The sequence below is a fragment of the Malaclemys terrapin genome, chromosome 3 (assembly GCF_027887155.1).
Source record: "Malaclemys terrapin pileata isolate rMalTer1 chromosome 3, rMalTer1.hap1, whole genome shotgun sequence".
Classification (NCBI taxonomy): Eukaryota; Metazoa; Chordata; order Testudines; family Emydidae; genus Malaclemys; species Malaclemys terrapin.
Window position 1 is genome coordinate 7,981,609 of NC_071507.1, and position 17,313 is coordinate 7,998,921.

Sequence of the window (17,313 nt, forward strand, 5' to 3'; positions counted from 1 at the left end):
TCACCCACAAAAGCTTATGCTCCAATACATCGGTTAGTCTTAAAGGTGCCACAGGACCCTCTGTTGCTTTTTACAGATCCAGACTAACACAGGTACCCCTCTGATACTTAATAACAACAGTGTGGCCATGGCAGCGTGGCTCAGTCTAGTTATCCGAGTACAATCCCAACCGAGTCCCTGTTGCACCAGCCAGCTATTATGTAGACCTAGTCTCAGGGACATGCACTAATAAGGCAGGATGGTAACACTTTCAAGAAAAGTGTTTGGGGATGAGTAGGTATTTAAACAAAAGCCCAAACGTCCATATTTCCAATGCTGGGTGCCTAATGTCAGGCTCTTACATCCATAACGAGGCTCCTAAATAGGGTAGCCTGATTTTCAAAGGGGCAAGTGGATTTGTGTGTGCACAGCATTTTTGATAAAGAGGACATTGCTATTTAGCCACCTAAATAGGGCTGTGGACTTTGAGCCAGCTTTTTAAAAGGTCTTTAAGTGCTTAATGATGCACATAGGGGCCTACAGGGATTTTCAAAAGTACCTTTAGGCACCTAAAGCCCTTTTAAAAAAAACAGCTCGCCATTCCTCTTGGTAATTTCCCCATCTGTACAAGGGGTATATGCTATGACAGATGTTTTACCAACCAGAAATTAGGGGCTTGTCGCAGGAATCACAGGACAAAATTCTATGGTCACTGTTTTGTAGGAGGTTTAATTAGATGATCACACTAGTCCCTTCTGATTTTAAAATCTATAAACCCTTGCACCTTTGTAAAACACTGATATCTACAGCTGAAAGGCACTATATACATGCTAGGGATTATTTCTATCAGGGCTTTTCTTCTGGGTGCTTCAACATCACCTTAGATTAGTTTAGAGAAGTACTATAGCCAAGGAACGTCAGGACTATGCTTCTTCCTCCTTCCATATAAGGCTGTGCCACCCGTATCCCTCCTCACTTCATTTTTAAATCATCATCATTGGGACCTCCCAATCAGCTGCCAGAAAATAATTATACATTATAATAAAAAAAGGAACTTCACCCCAAACACAAATCTTTGGAAATGGAAAATAGAGATCTCAGAAACAGGCCAGGTGGTGTCCTGTTGTAACAAAACAAAGCATTCGGCGCCATAGCTGTCCCCAGTGTAATTTCTTTGAAATTACAACAGAGATGAAGTCAGCCCTGTGAGGAACTCATAACCAAGTGAGCAGCTGGATCCCACTTAGATGTGTTGCTATAAGATGTTTTACTGCAAAATATGTTGACAAAACTACCTGGGGCTAATTACATGGCTGCAGTTTTAAGGGGTAATCAAATGCTGGGTTTTTATAAGAGATGAGGTGTGTGCCGTATTGCTCAGCGTGAGGCTTTTTACATTTCTGATACAGACACACAGACAATACCATGGTGGTGATTAGGAAAACCCCACTTGCTAGGGACAAGACCACAAAGATGGATATATAGCTGGGCTTTGTTGTAAACTGGGTGCATGGATTGCCCAAAATCTTCTCACTCGTCGTCTGGCTCGATCCTGCTTTGTTAGAAGCAATCACGCACACCCAATAGGTGGTGTCTGGTGAAAGTTTGTATAGTGTATGCTGCCTCGCTGTGGGATAGATCTCATCAACCAGGCTCTTCTCGCTGCCTTTGGCATGGTATGCAAGCTGATAAGTATGAACGACTGAACTGGGGGCACACCAGTGGATCTGTGCTGATGTGTCTGTCGTTTCAGACACTTCTCTGAGCCTCGGTGGATCTGGAACAGTGTCTTCTCCAGACACACCAGGACACAGACATGGGGACAACCTCTGAAGTTCAGAGCATGGCTTCTGGAGGTGGTGGCAGGGGTCGTAGTCACAAGAGACTATTATCGGTTGAGTTATGCTTTCCTTTGGTTGATCATCGTAATAGTCATCTTCATAATCCATGTGTATTACAGCATGGGTAGGATTTGGAATAAGGTTTGTCTTTGTGGGGTTTTGCAGCCATTGATCTGTCTGAGATGGACTTACTGTGCCAGGAAAAAGAGGAGAGTTTGTCCCTATTGGTCCTGTCGCTTCAGTGGAAGGGTTATTAGTAGACTGGTAGAATGTTTCCTCTTGGGGAAACAGAGCAGTGGTCGTTGTAGCATTTCTCTTCAATGGATCTGTTTTGATTGTACTCGCAGTGCTTTGCTGAGTTAAGGAGTCGCCATAAAGCTCTCCCAGAATTGTTGAAGAGGTGGCTGTGGTTCCTTCAGTAGTGGGATCGGTAGTAGATTTGGAAAAAACGTCAGCACTTGTGGGATCGTTCTTCATCTGAGCTGTTTGCGTCATACTTACCATGTTTCGTGACACCAAGGAGTCACTATAATGTTCTTCGGCAAATAGAGTAGAGTCCATTGTTGCTGCCACAGTAGTGGAATCAATAAAGGGAAGGTTGGAAGAGTCTTCTGTGAGAGGGGGAGTGTTTGATGTGGGGAATGTGGTGTTTCTCTTGGCCTGGCATTCATCATAGAGTTGTAACAGCGAAAGAGACGATGAGGATGAAGGCTTCTCTCTGTCTTCCGAGGCTGTGTTGCAAATTGTGTCGGATGCCCTGCAGGATGAAGCAAACGAGTTAGAATCGACATAACAGTTATAGGACGGTGCCATCAGCATCTATGAAACGTATCAGATAGTGAACTGCTAATGCCAATCAGAAACCTGTTCTCGCACATGAAATCTGGGGCCAAAGCCCAGCAGAGTCTTGACTACAGGCTGATTTTCCTCACCATATTACCAACATGTTTTGCAAGGGGCAGCAAATATCCCCTAACTGGGAAGGCCACGGGTCTGATTCGACAAGGTGCCGTGGAAGTTGAAGGCATACCACACAAAGCATTAAGCGCCAAGGCCATGTTGAGTAATGCCTCTCCAAATCTGACAGCAGGGGGCAGTGTAGAGTGAGGTGTAGTTACTTCCACAGTATTCTTAGCCCCAATTGGCTCAGGAATCAGAGCTCACAATTTGACTGCAGATCTCCAGGGCACAATGTCATTAAGGCCACTGAGCTAGCTAACGTTTCATCTGTACTCGCAGTAAAGTACTAACGGGGGGAGGCAGAGAATAAATTATCAGTAGATGCCATCATTTTATAGTTCTGCTTGTGTTACCAGCATAGTGCTGCTTTCAAATATAATTAGCCCATACTTAGTTCTTGAAGGAAACTTTATTTTAGATGTCTGACCTTTGAGGAACAGATGGCGATTCTGACTAATATTGATGGGGTTTGTATTTCAACAGGAAAACTACACCATCCATGCAGAACTTGTAGCAAAAATTGAAGTAAACAGGCTCAAGATAATCTTTATGCTCACTCCTACATTCCTGGTGTGTGAGTAATATGCAGCTGACAGGTCATTTACCTTTGCAGTACAACTCTCTCCGGATCAGAAAGGAGCCAGGAAAGTCCACAGTTGCACTCTAAAGGATTTCCATACAGGTTGATGCTGATGCTACCTGATGAGTTGATATTCCAAGGATTAAAGGAACTCAGGTTACAGCTAGGAGATGAAAATTTTGAGAATCTTTAGCAAGTATCGGCTAAGGCCCCAGGGCTGGATTGTGCTTCAATAGCCTAGTCTTTGTAAGGGGTGGCATGCAGCCTTCTCTGCTCCCTGGGGAGGCAGTAATTTGTTCCTGGCTCGTAGCAGATTACTAATCCCCCCTCAGGAAAACCAAGTTCATTTTCACATATTACCCCATTTGCTCACGTATCTCCCTCACACATCATCACATTCACCCCAATTTAGATTCATTCACTGCAGCAAACTTATGTTAAAGGCATTCCCAGAATGCAGTAGGAATGGCAGCCGGAAAGGAAAAGGACCCTGTACCTAGCAACTCTGCTTTGGTAAAGTTTTGTCTTATCCCTGAACCCTTGTATTTATCTTGGCTTTCACTTCATCCTACACCTATTCTCCTGCCCTATGGTGCTCCCAATTCATTCTCCAGCCTCCTTTCAACCCCTTCATGCCATGTTTGGAATAGCTTCAGTTTCTGCATGCCAAGCATCCACCTTACGTTGACTCATTTATAGAGCCCTGCAAATCTGCAGATGTCCACTTTATATCCACGGACCATGTTTGCGAATCGTGGATCAGATGTGGATACAAATTTTGTATCCGTGCAAGGCTGTATTCATTGGTACAGTGTTACCAACATATTTGATGTTTTTCTGAAAGCTCCAGTTCCTGGAGTCCAGGGAACAATTTGAGAATCTCAGCATTCATTAAAAAAAAAAATAAAAATAAAGGTAAGTTTTGAGCCCTCATAGTTTCAGAGAAAAGCTTGAAAATGTGACCTGAGTGCACATGACAGGGTCAGAAACCAGAAGGCAAAGAAAAAGCACCCCACATTTATTGTTTTAAAAATCTCAGGATTTTAATCCAGTCTATGATTTTTAAGCATTATTCCTGAGTTTTGAACACTTGGGGATAGCAACATTGCTGTTGTCTCTGCAACTTCTTGTGCCTGAATTGTCTTGTGCTTTTTTCTTCTGAGTTAGACCTAAGCTCTGTGAATAGGGAGGCTTTCTTTGCCCATCTTCTGTACAAGCACTGGGTGAATTCTGTACCAAAATCCAGCAGTGTAGTTGAGAGCAGAGTCTGATCTTTTCTTTGTTCACTACCACTTAGACTTGTGTTCTGTTCTCTGTTCACGCATCCAGTGCCCTGTTTTTTCATTTTCTGTTGCATTCATATTCCTGGCTGGTGGCTTAAAGGATTTTCCACAATATCCTCTAAATCCTTTCCTAATCAGCCCTGACTGCTCTATTTGCAATATACTTGCTATTCTGGTACATTGCCGTCACTGTTCATGTTATATCTTTGTCTACATTAACTACTTCATAACTGTGTAACCCATGGTATGTGATGCAAAATACATCCTTAGCGCTGCACCTTTCCCTGTAAAGAATCGCAAAGTTGCTTTCTCCTAACATGGAACAAGAAACTCTCCAAGAAGCAATAACTACTGTCTCTCTCTGCTGCAATGCAGTTTCTACCTAGAACTCCTCCTGCCTGGCTTTTTGATGGAAGTTTAAACAAACAGTACAGATACCTGTACACCATCTAGGATGACCAGACAGCACGTGTGAAAAATCGGGACGGGGTGTGGGGGGGTAATAGAAGCCTATATAAAAAAAAGACCCCAAAATTGGGACTGTCCCTATAAAATCGGGACATCGGGTCACCCTAACCCCATCCATAAATGAAGCACTGCTGCTATTCCGATGGAATATTGGTACCTTAAGAGATTGGTATGAGGTTCTGTTGCAACACAGGTTACAATGGACACCAGCGGTGAGGTACAGACTAGCATAGTCTAGTGGATTATGGGAGTAGACACAAGAGCCAACGGCTTCTGCTAGTGACCGGGTGTTGACTTTGGCCAAACTCCAGCATTGCCAACTCTCATGAATTTTATCATGAGTCTCGCAGTATTTGGCGTTTCTTACCTCAAATCCCAGCCCCAGGAGTTTCTCACCCCTGTGGTTGCAGAAAAACCACGTGAAAACATGACCCGAATTGAATCCCAAAAGCTCAAAAAACAGAAGGCAAAGCAAAAGATACCCTCCCCCACACATTTGTTTTTTTAAAGCAATCTCATGATTGTTAAGCCAATCTCCTGATTTTGGAGGGCCCAGCTCATGATTTTTGAAGGCATGTGGTTGGCAAGGCAGAAGTCACTTGAAATCAATGGGACTTAAGGACTACAGAATTTGCCCCAATATGCTTCAGTCTCCCCAGCTAATGGTGCTAATGATACTTCCCTGTAGCACAGGGATGATGAGAGGGTTAGTTAGTTACATCTGCAAGGTGCACTGAAGATGTAACTTATGATGAAAATACTTTCCCTTTCTCCCTCTCCCTAGAACATCCCATGTCCCACTGCAGTTTTCCTTGCTATTTGCTATTGCACAAATGCCTGGCATGAGAATTTTGGATACTGATCTAGAGGATACACAAAGTGGCTCCAAGCTGCCCCTTGGGGGCACTGCTCTTAGCTTTATGCAGTGTCACATCTTACTATCACATTCCACAGCTTTCTCTCTTCTTTGAGCCAGCTCCCCCTCCCCACTTGCCTTTTGCACCTGTCTGCCCTGACTCCAGAGTTTAACAATTAATCTTCATTATTTTAATTAAATCTTCTTAGGAAAGCTAAGGGTGTAACATGGTGTTTCCCTTCTCCACCATCCATTGCAGAGAGAAGCTGCCAGAGCTCCAGCATGACAGCAGTTAGTCAACCCTCCTTATCCCGGTCCGCTGACTCGAATCTCCTATCCAAACGACGTTTGCTTATGTCATCCAAACCTTTCATTTCCATTCCGGTCTCGACAGTCCCCTTTCCCAGGTACGTTAATCCTCCTGTTTTAGTCTTTGCAGTCAGTGAATTCTGTAGGCAGGTATTTATTATCATTTATTATTTGTATGACTGTAATGTGTAAGAGTCCCAGTTGTAGACTAGGCCCCCATTGTGCTAGGTACCGTACACATACAGACCAGAAAGAGGGTCCCTGCCGCAAAGAGCTTGCTGGATCGGCGGGCAGTGAGCGATCCAGCGGGGGTCGATTTATCGCGTCTAGTCTAGACACGATAAATCAACCCCCAAATGCTCTCCCGTCGACTCCTGTACTCCACTGCTGCAAAATGCGCAGGCAGAGTTGACGGGGGAGCGGCAGCAGTCGACTCACCACGGTGAAGACACCACAGTAAGTCGATCTGAGTACGCCAACTTCAGCTACGTTATTCACCTAGCTGAAGTTGCGTAACTTAGATCGATCCCCCCCAGTGTAGACCAGGCCTAAGTAGATATTTCAAGTTCCTGGTTTGAGCATGTCTCACTTATTGTTCCCATCTCTCTTCCTAGGGTCTACCCAGTAGAATTACTTAGGCCTGGTCTACACTAACAAGGTAAATCGATCGAAGTTACGTAACTTAAGTCGACGTAGCTTAGATCGACTTACAGCGGTGTCTACACTGCGCTATGTCGACAGGAGGACTTATTTTCCGCTTCTTGGGGAGGTGGAGTACTGAAGCTGACGGGAGAGCATTCTCCCCTTGACTTATCGCGTCTTCACCAGACCCGCTAAATCGACAGCCGCGGCATCGATCACAGCAGCGCCAATTTAGCCCACGATGCAGACAAGCCCATTCTCACAAACTTTGAAATCATCAAGTCAATGGAGCTGTGCCAGTTTTCACTAGCAGGGGATTTCGCTCCATAAATCTCCAGTCCATCAGCCTTATAACATTTGCTGAGTGCACTTAGGCCTGGTCGAGGCTAAATACTCCAAAGGCGAGGGAATGGGGGGCATTGGGTTTTCCACAACCCAGGCGTGATTAAGCTGCAGGGTCATTAATACTTTGGACCAGATTCTCAGTTCCATTCCTGCATCTTCGCTGAAATCAGTGCAGCTGAGAGGGAATTCTGGCCTTTCGAGTCACCCGTCTGCCCAGGAAAGGAAGCTGTACAGAAAGAGCCGCACACTGACAGGTGCCAACAACTGCACCAGGCTCAGGAGGCCTCATTAAGGCAGCTTCAGGCAGTTTCTGCATCATAACGTGAGTTTGGCCCATGGGGCCAGATTCTTTGCTACTCCCAGTATCCACTGGCGCAGCAAGGCTGGGAGCCTGTGAAGAAGTCAGTTGTGTCTCTGATTCTGGGGACAGCTCTAGGACAGCGCTGGTGAAGTTTAGAGCAACTTCATGGCTGCGCTAGTCTGCACAGCTGACTGTGGCCCTCTCTGCCAGCCAGAGATCTCCAGAGTGCAGTGTACTCCAGCCACACCTCTCTAACAGGTGCCTGGCGTGCCCTCTCTACTAAAGGCTGCAGGGCGAGTAGCATAGGAGCCAGTTATGCAGCTTCCTGCTATAGGGGAACTCTCCCCAACAATGGAGAGATCTGCCATCTTGCTGGCGTCTTTGCACCAGCTGGAGCAGGGAAGAGACTCTGGCACACAGCCTGGGAAATCCTCGTTCTGCTGTGCAAGAATTCCATGTGAATTGAAATGGCATCTCCCCCATGCACTAAAGACCTTCCTATTCAGATGACTCCAGGGACATTATGGGGGCAGTGAGGGGACCCAGCTGTCACTAGACACTTTCAGCAGACAGCGGCATTTTAACACATGGGTGAGCAAAGAAAACACCTACTTCTGGAAGGTGAGAAAGGTCAGGTGAGGAGCATCGTCAAATAGCTCCGTCCTCACCCCGCTCAGCGCACGGGAGTCCTGGCAATTCAGTTCTCTCAGTCTGGGCAGTGACTTGAATAGATCCGTATCGAAGCTCCTCAGCTGGGCCATCCTTGCAAGGTGGAGCGACCTAAGGCTGACCAAGTCCTGGGCCCACTCCTGCTGAACTGAAGCAGAGAAGACCCGGGTGACTGGTATGTGAGCAGAGCACTGTGCTGGATTTAGGACTGGCCAGTAAGCAGACTGCAGTGGATTGAGTTTTACTGACAAACTGATGCACCTGCTGGTTATAGCAAAATAACACAAAATAAAACAAAACACTCACCCTGCAGCGGCGGCTCCTGGGGGGGCTGGGCCTGGCTCCCTGCTCCGGGTATTGCAACCCGGCACACACGGTCACAGTGCTGCTCAGGTGTGGCCTGGCTGCCTTCTGTCATGATGGGGGGCAGCTGGGCCAAAACTGAATAGGGCCAAAACTGAATAGCGCTGTGACCCGGGTACCAGGTCACGATGCCCAGAGTGAAGAGCTGGGCCCAGCCCCGGGGCACAGAAGCTGTTGCTGTCTGGGGAGTACTGGGTGGACTCCAACCCCCAAGGTCCTCTCAGCTCCTGAGGGCAGGACCTCCCCCCCCCCCCCCCCCGCATGGATAAAATGGATAAATCAAACTAACATGAAAATCCCAAAAAGTAATACATGAAAAATTATTTAAAAAAAAAGAAGAAGAATTTCCCAGGGCTTTAGTTATTTCCCCAGCGGTTTAGCAGCACACGAGTAAGGCGAAGCGCCCTCACGCAGCGCAGAGTGCTGGACTGATTAGTGACTGGGCTGGAACCTCTGCTAGGGAATCCCTGGATTGGGCTGTATGAGAACAGCAGGTTTATAGTCCCTCTTTACACATCCACAGCTACTTCCCTTTGTCTTGCTCAAAGGATTTGAGCAATTATCCATTCACTGAACCTCACCAGGTCGGAATTATTGTACCCATTTGACTGGATGAAATGTTACAGGAGCCCAGGAAGGAGAGGGAGAGAGAGAGAGAGAGGGGACAGACTGTCAGAGAGAGGAGGGATGGTCTTGCGGCTAAGGGACTAGACTGAGGCGATTGGGGTGCAGTCTGGGCTTTGCCACAGACTCTGAGTCACTGCCTCTGTGACTCAGCTCCCCCATTTATACAATGGGGATGATCATTCTCCCATGGTCCTATCTTGTCTATTTGGACTGTAAGCTCTTTGGGGCGGGGCTTGCCTCTTGCTCTGTGGATTGATAATGCCTAACACAACGAGGCCCTGGTCTTGGTGGAAGCCTCTCTGGGCTGTGCCAAAAATAAGAGGAGAAAGCGAAGGGATTAGGCAGGGTTTAGCTGCGGGGGGCGGGGGAGAAAGGAAAGGCAGATGTTCAGTGGTTTGAGCATTGGCCTGCTAAACCCAGGGTTGTGAGTTCAATCCTTGAGAGGGCCACTTAGGGATCTGGGGTAAAATCAGTACTTGGTCCTGCTAGTGAAGGCAGGGGGCTGGACTCGATGACCTTTCAAGGTCCCTTCCAGTTCTAGGAGATAGGATAGGATAGGATATGCCACTGAAGAACAAGAGAAGGGCTTTGGGAAGACTGGATAGGAAAAGAGGAGGAAAGGCAGAAGTTAAAGATAGCCCAAGGCTGAGAGCTGGATAATCGGAGAGGATAGTGGATGGGGATAGAGGGATTATGAGGACAGATGAGAAATTCTGTTGTGGGCAGGTGTAGTTGCTTGGCTTGTGCTAATAGCTATTTCTCCACCTTCCCCTCTGAAGTCTTGTCTACACAAGAGAATTCCCACCACTGCTTATTGTAACCAACTGGTGGGTGTGTTTTAGAGCTTCCTCCGCTGTGCCTGATCCGTGGAGGATATGAGTCTGTTACAGCCCCAGCTAGTGACCTTTACCTCAAGCTGTTGCAGCTCCTGCCAACAGCTCCGGAGGTCCCCAGTTCTACTGCTGGTGGCTGTGACACTAACAGTGGTTTCGCTTCATCAGGTTTGATCAGGCCCCATGTGTACCACAAAAATCTTCAAACTTACTTTTCTCGAGAAAGGTCCCACTCAGGTCAAGCACATCAATGGTGCTCCTAGCTCTGTTCCCGGTGTCTCCCTGCAACACGTTCATGGCAAAGGCTGACGTGCTAATCCCTCCGCCATTCTCATGCCCTAGCAGAGTGGCAGACAAGTTCAGGAACTGTAGTTGTGGATAACAGGAGAAAGCCAGAGGCTGGAGTTCAGTGATGGGGTTTCCGGCCAGCGACAGCCACTTCAGGTTTGGCAGGTGGGCCGTCTGGCATGATGGCAGAGAGGACAATTTATTAGCGCTTAGGTCCAGGAACTGGAGGTTCCGGAGGGCTCCGGTTCCCCACGCAACTTCTTGGATGTGGTTGTGCCTCAAGCAGAGGGTGCGCAGCTTTGGGAAGTTCGCTATCTCCACGCCACTCAGCGCAGGCAACTGGTTGGTGCTGAGGTCTAAGGCCTCCAGTTCCCCAGGCAGGCAGGCAGGGAAGGCTTGCAGGCTGTTGTTGTTCAGTTGCAAGTGGGTCCATGTCTTGTTCCTCAGATCCTCACAGGACATGCTGGTAAGATTAACGTCGTTTTCCCACGGGTCTTGCTGGGTCAACTGGAAAAGAGCTGTGAAATCCCCCAAGGCAGCTGGAGCTGCTCTGTCTGTCAGGCCGGCCGCCGCCTCCCACGCCAGTAGAGAAAGAGGGAGCAGGAGGGAAAACATTCTTTTGCTTTTCAGGGTGGGGGAAACAAAACAGCAATATAGAAAAGTAAATTAAAGCCCTTTGGGGCTACCACGAGCTATGTGAAAACAAAACACCAATAAATGTTTTGCTTGTGCTTGCAGATGGTGGAGGTGATAATTAGAGTCTCTGCTGTAATTAAACTGCCATAAAGATCAGGCATTTGGGAAGGAAGTCTCATCTGAGCATATTTAAAGGTACATAAAATCTTTCATCCCAAAGGCAACCAACATGTGTCCCAAACTGTATCTGTTATTATTTATTAGTTGTATTATCTTTCTAGCACCTAGGAGCCCCACTCACGGACCAGGAACCCATCACGCTAGGCGCTGTACAAACACACATGCAGCATTATCATCTCTGCCTAGCTGTATACTCAGAACTGAAGGTCTGGGAGGAGAGCAGCAGTCAACTTAGGGCTGGTCTACACACAAAAGTTAGGTTGACCCATCTACGTACTTAAGCCAACCCAAGTCTCTAGTGTTGACAGTTTTTGGTCAATGGTTCTAAGAGAATGATCTTGGAGATTTTCAAAAGCCCCCAGGGGATTTAGGAGCACAAGGCCCATTGACTCTCCTTTCACTGGAGCTTGTGGGGAAAAGCAGCTGGGTTCCACTGAAAGTCAGGCTCCTTTGGCAAGGTCTACACTAGGAGTGCTCTGATGGTATAACAATACCAGTATACTGTACTGGCAGAGTGCTAGTGTTACTCCTGGGGGAATTCTGTGCCAAAAAATTAAAATTCTGCACCAAAAAATTATCTGCGCACAATATTTTAAAATTCTGCATATTTTATTTGTCAAAATAACACAATATAATCACTCCAGTTTCAATTATTTTGGTAATTTATTTCAAAAGACATAAAAGATGAGGCATTATGTACTTTCAAGTATATAAAAGGTTGTTACAAGGAGGAGAGAGAAAAATTGTTCTCCTTAGCCTGTGAGGATAGGACAAGAAGCAATGGACTTAAATTGCAGCAAGGGTAGTTTAGGTTGGACATTAGGAAACACTTCCTATCTACCAGGGTAGTTAAGCTCTGGAATAAATTGCCTAGGGAGGTGGTGGAATCTCCATCATTGGGATTTTTAAGAGCAAGTTAGACAAACACCTGTCAGGGATGGTCTAGATAATACTTAGTCCTGCCATGAGTGCAGGACACTGGACTAGATGACCTCTTAAGTTCCTTCCAGTCATATGATTCTATGAAAATACCTGTCAACAGGTATGTCTGTAACCCTACAGACAACAAAAAAGATTCAGGAAATGTTTTTTGACAAATTACAGGCAAATTAATATAGAACTCTGGGTAATAGTTAATTTAACCTACAATGCAGAAACTTATTTCCTGCACCCCTCAGACACAGTGCAAACGCTTGGGGTTGTCAGGGGTAACAGAGGAGCTGAGGAAGAGAGAAATAATTGCTGGGAAGGAGCCTGGGAGTGAACCAGGAGGGCGTTGGGTGTGGGTGGGAGAAGTATGGAACAGGGTTTGTGGAGGGAGGAGGGATTGTTAGTGAGTTGGGGTGCCTCCCCCATGCAGGCTCTGGCTGATCCCTAATCTCTCCCATGGACATCTGCCCCGTCCCCATGTGTCCCTGCACCCCGCTTCCCCCATCCCCCTGTGTCCCTGCACCCACACTCAGTCATCCCTCCTCCCTTGTCCCCATGCATCCCCATGTATCCCTGCACCCCCAGTCATGCCCTGCCCACTTGCACCCTCCAACCCCATCCCCATGTGGCCCTGAACCCCCTTTCAGCTACCCCCATTCCCATGTGGACCTGTACCTCACTGCCCCCCTGGTGTCCCTGCACCCCCCACTTCCATTCAGCTTCTGCCCCAGTCTGTCCCTTCCACTAGCCCTTCTGAACCCCCTGGTCTGTGTAATTCCCCCAGCAGTCCTGTGTGCTCCACTTTGTCTCCCCATACCCCATGCCTCCTCAACTGGTCCCACAGGCAGGGTGCTATGAGGAACAGAGCCTCTCCTCCTCCCTATTGGCAGCTGGCTGCTACAGTGATCTGTCTGCTGTCTGTTCGAGTGCCACAGCACTCCCTGGTCGGTGAAAGCTGTAACTGCAGTGCCTCTCTGGCGGAATGTATTTTCTGCAGAGAAAAACAATCTGCGGGGAACATGAATTCTGCGCGTGTGTAGTGGCGCAGAATTCCCCCAGGAGGATAGTGTGGACACAGCTTTTAACCAGCATTGCGTGTTTTTGCCAGTATAGCCGAGTCTACACTTGGGGCTTTGGCCAGCACAGCTACATTTATATATGTACATACATACATCACGGTTCACCCCTCTTCACATCCCCGATCAGCATTGCTATGTTGGCAGAGTTTTGTAGTGTAGCTGTTGCCTAAGCCACTTCAGGGCTTTTGAAAACCTGTGCTTCTAAATCCCTTTGGCACTTTTGAAACTCTCCCCTAGATCTGCTTCTAGCTCTTTGACAGTTACACCAAGGGCCCTTTCCCAAGTGGTGGCAGGGGCTTTGCAGCAGGTGACTTTCCTGGTAGTAGAGGATTCGGTGTCTCGGACTCAGGGGATTTTCCAGTGTCATTGAGGTATTACAGTGTATGCAGGGGTCCTTGTTGCCTTGCACCAAAATGGCCCAAGCTCAAGAAGGGCCATTTCCCCCTGTCAGCAAGAAGCTGCTCCCTTGGTCACTCCCTGCTTTAGCGCACTCCGCTCCCATTCCCTACCTGAGCTCTGGAGCTTTTCACCTGGAAAAACCCCAGCCTCTGAACTGCTGGTTCTGGACTCTGTGACCTAGGCAAGGGGGTTTGGGTATTCGTTGTCCTTTTGTGCAGCTCTGGTTGGAGCCTGCTCCTCACCAGTCCCCATCCAGACAAAGGAGAGTGCATATAAATCTCCTAACAGCCATAGCCGTCAGGGGTCCCTTAGGCAAGGCCAGGATTTCCCTCTGAGGACTTGCAGGTGGATGATCCGTAATATGCCTTACACTGCCATGGGCGCAGCACCAGTGGGTTCGATCCACTGCCCCTCCCCAGAGCACTCTGCATCAGCTCCCAGCCCTGCATTTCTCCTCGTGTGTGTCTGCAGAGCCTGACCCTCCTCAGTGAGGAGCACCCTCTGTTCAGCCGGGAGCTGAGGGGCCTGCACCTTGCGCCCCCCGTCCCGAGCCCTGTGGCAGCTCTCCGCCCCCTCCCTCCACCCTAAGGTGCCCCCCCGCGGCAGCTCCCCCCAGCCCGGGGAGCCGTGGGGCAGCTCCCCGCCCTAGCTCACCTCTGCTCCGCCTCCTCTCCGAGCACGGCGTCGCCGCTCCACTTCTCCCGCCTCCCAGGCTTGCGGCGCCAATCAGCTGTTTGGCGCCACAAGCCTGGGAGGGAGAGAAGCAGAGCGGGGCAGCGTGCTCGGGGAGGAGGCGGAGCAGAGGTGACCTGGGGCGGGGAGTTCCCCTGCATGCTGCCCCCCCCTTACTTGATGCAGGTGGCCCTCCCCGCGCCCCCCTACCCCAGCTCCCTCCATCTAAATGCAGACGACGACTAGGGAGGCCGAAGATCCGGCCACCGCAGTCACTGCTGAAGGACCCGAAATGCCGACCCCCAAATGCTAGCGCCCTAGGCGACCGCCTAGGTCGCCTAATGGGTTGCACCGGCCCTGAGGATCTGGCCTGTCATTAGCATCTCTGGTTACATTTGCCTTCCCCATCCCTCTCCTCTGTAGTGCTTGCTCTAGGTCAGAGCTGGCTAGGTGCGTGTATGCTGTAGCCTTCACCCCTCACCCCCACAACAGCAGCTGCCGGGCTGCTCCATGAAGTGCAGATGCCCTCCCTAAATTCCATCTGCTGCTTCCCCAGAGCCCCGTGCTGGCTGTGTACAACACTGCCTGTTCTGCTGCCCCTGCCTGCAGCCTTTGCCTGGAACAAGTGGGAAGAACTGAACAAAGCGACAGCTGCGAATGCACACGGAGCTAGCGCTCTCTGGCACCTATTACCCCCACCCCATTGCCACCGTATCTGAGCAGCTCAGCCTTGACTCTATTTTTCGTGAACTAGGGCAGTGCTATTATCCCCACTGTACAGATGGGGAAGTGAGGCAGAGAGAGACTAGGTGCTGTTTTTTGAAGGTGCCTAAAAATGCAGACAGGTGCCTAGAGGGATTTTCTAAAGGGTGTAAGCGGGTTAGGTGCCTAACTCCCATTGGATTTTTTTTAAAATCAGAGGGAGTTAGGCAACTTTGAGAATCTCACTAGGCACCCAAGTACCTTTAAAAGTCTCACCCTAAGTGACTAGCCCAAGGTCACACAGGCAGTTTGTGGCAGAGTAGGGACTTGACCCCAGGAGTCTTGGGGCTCAGGCGAGTGCCCTAACCATTAGACCATCATTTCTGTTCTGCTGGCATCTTGAAGCTGAACCCTCAGCCAAAAAAATCTCATTGGCAGAGTGATTCAAGCCCATTACTATATGGCACCCAGAGCTCAATTGTGTTCCCCTTATTGCTCTGCTAGGAATGGTTACCGTTTGCTGCTGCTGCTGCTGCAGCCCCTGCATTGGGCCAGGCATTTTCCAGTCCCGCTTGCCTTCTGCCTGCGAGAGGCACAGGGGAAATGGGGTCTTTATGTCCCCTTTATGCTCCCCATATCGGAGGCCTTGCAAGAGCCTGCTCCGCCCTCAGCCCAAGAGAGAACAGCCTCAGGGTCCTCTGCCTCCAGCCCAGACCCAGGGGGACAGGTGGAAAATGGGCCTGTAAAAACCCAGACCTGTCAGTGCCTACAGCCAATCCCACCCACTCAGCCTTAACAGCATGTACATACCTGTCCAGGCCTCCTGCTGGGGTCTGCGCTGCTCTGATTGCCTGGTGCTTGCTTTATACACAGGAGTGACTGTGTCCGTTCTCCTCTTCCCACAGCTAGGGGAGAGATCTGGCCTAGCCTCACTCCCCCACATGCCAGCTTCCCCACCCTGCCCAGGAGGGGGGGGAGGGGATAGGCCCACTCTCCTCCCCTCTCCACACACCCAGCTCCCTCACCCTTACCAGCAAGGTGGTGGGAAGATTTCCTAACAACCCCTCTCCAGGCAGGACCAGTCCCTCCCCCCAAAATCTGAGGGGGTGGAGGGAAGGAGGAGGGAGAACAATTTCTATACTCAGCTCCTCTTTGTCCACCCACACTGGGGTGGGGGGTGTTGTTACGTCTCTTCACTAAAGGGTCAAGGTGAAGAAGGGCCGATGCTGACGCTTGTCTGCTGACACCAGCCCTGAGATTTCTCAAGCAGCAGATAAAGTCACCCCCGCCCGCTTACATTTCTCCACAGGCGCCTGGAGACTCAAAGTGCAAACCCTGGAAACAGTCACACCAGGCAAGTGGCTTTTAAGAGCAGCCTTACCTGGAAGGAGGCCCCGAGTGAATGTCGAAACCAAAGTTCTCACCTCAAGTACCATCTCCGGAGGTCTGAGGAACAGTGTGTTCCCCCTGCACAGGCCAGAGAAGGGCGTAACCCATGTTCAGCAGACTGGAGACTTAGGAGGCATGGTTCTTTAATTATAAAGCGGCTGTGGGCTCTAGTCGCGACTCCCAGCTCTGCCCTTAGAGCTGGGGCAAGTTGCTTCCCCTGGGTTTCCTCCCTCAACTTTTGTCTGTCTCATCTACCTCGCTTGTGAGCTACAGGACTATATGTTTGTACAGTGCCTGGCACACTGGGGCCCTGATCTCAGACGGGGCCTCTGGGCACTATTGTAATGCAAATAATCATTAGGAGGAGGAGGGAGATGAAGATCTTATAGGAAAGCGCACAGACAGCAGGGACAGGAGTCAATAGGGACTGCACCAAAGTGAAAGCGTAAACAAAAGCCCAAGACCCCAGGTGCTACTGCAAGCCAAATAATCATCAAAATGTGGTTTGTGTTCTCTTTGGAGCCTTTGCTCTCCCAGGAGAGTAACACATCTGTGCATGGCAGATCTGCACAGCCCAATGACAAGACTTTAATCCATGCACTGCTTTCCCTACAGACCGTGACAGTATGTGCACACAAGACTTATCTCGGGCCAGGTCCTTCACTATCTGAGTGGGGGGGAGGGACTTGAAAATTAGCAGAAGATCCAGAGAAACAAGATACGGTCTCTTAAGAGGACTACTGGAAGCCATTGTGGTTCCCAGGAGATGTACAGATTGTTCCCTTGTAGGCTATGGAGTCAGTTGTCTCAGTTCTAAGACAAGGCAAAGGGTTTGCCGACCTATTGCCTGATCCTGCTGCCTCACCCACACAAGCAGCAGGATCAGGCAATAGGTCGGCAAACCCACTGAGGTCTGGTCTACCCTACAACCCCATATCAGTATAACTATGTCGCTCAGGGGTGTGAAAAATCCACATCCCCA

At 49.2% G+C, this 17,313-nt stretch overlaps 1 protein-coding gene across 1 annotated transcript; it reads right to left on the minus strand.

Annotated features, from left to right (window-relative positions):
- Positions 1-25: 25 nt before the first annotated feature.
- Positions 26-16,748, minus strand: LRRN4 (leucine rich repeat neuronal 4). Its single transcript, XM_054024009.1, has 5 exons — positions 15,753-16,748; positions 10,269-10,966; positions 8,177-8,381; positions 3,386-3,523; positions 26-2,577 (listed from the first exon to the last, which is right to left on the minus strand). The coding sequence occupies exons 2-5, from the start codon at positions 10,957-10,959 to the stop codon at positions 1,281-1,283; spliced, it is 2,331 nt and encodes a 776-aa protein (XP_053879984.1). The 5' UTR covers positions 10,960-10,966; positions 15,753-16,748; the 3' UTR covers positions 26-1,280.
- Positions 16,749-17,313: the final 565 nt, after the last annotated feature.

Coding starts and splice junctions, on each gene's coding strand:
- LRRN4 (XM_054024009.1), bottom strand. CDS start 10,959: ATGTTTTCCCTCCTGCTCCCTCTTTCTCTACTGGCGTGGGAGGCGGCG. Junction 8,382..10,268: donor TGGGACCTTTCTCGAGAAAA/GTAAGTTTGAAG, acceptor TCTCTGCTTCAG/TTCAGCAGGAGTGGGCCCAG. Junction 2,578..3,385: donor GAGAGAGTTGTACTGCAAAG/GTAAATGACCTG, acceptor TTCATCCTGCAG/GGCATCCGACACAATTTGCA.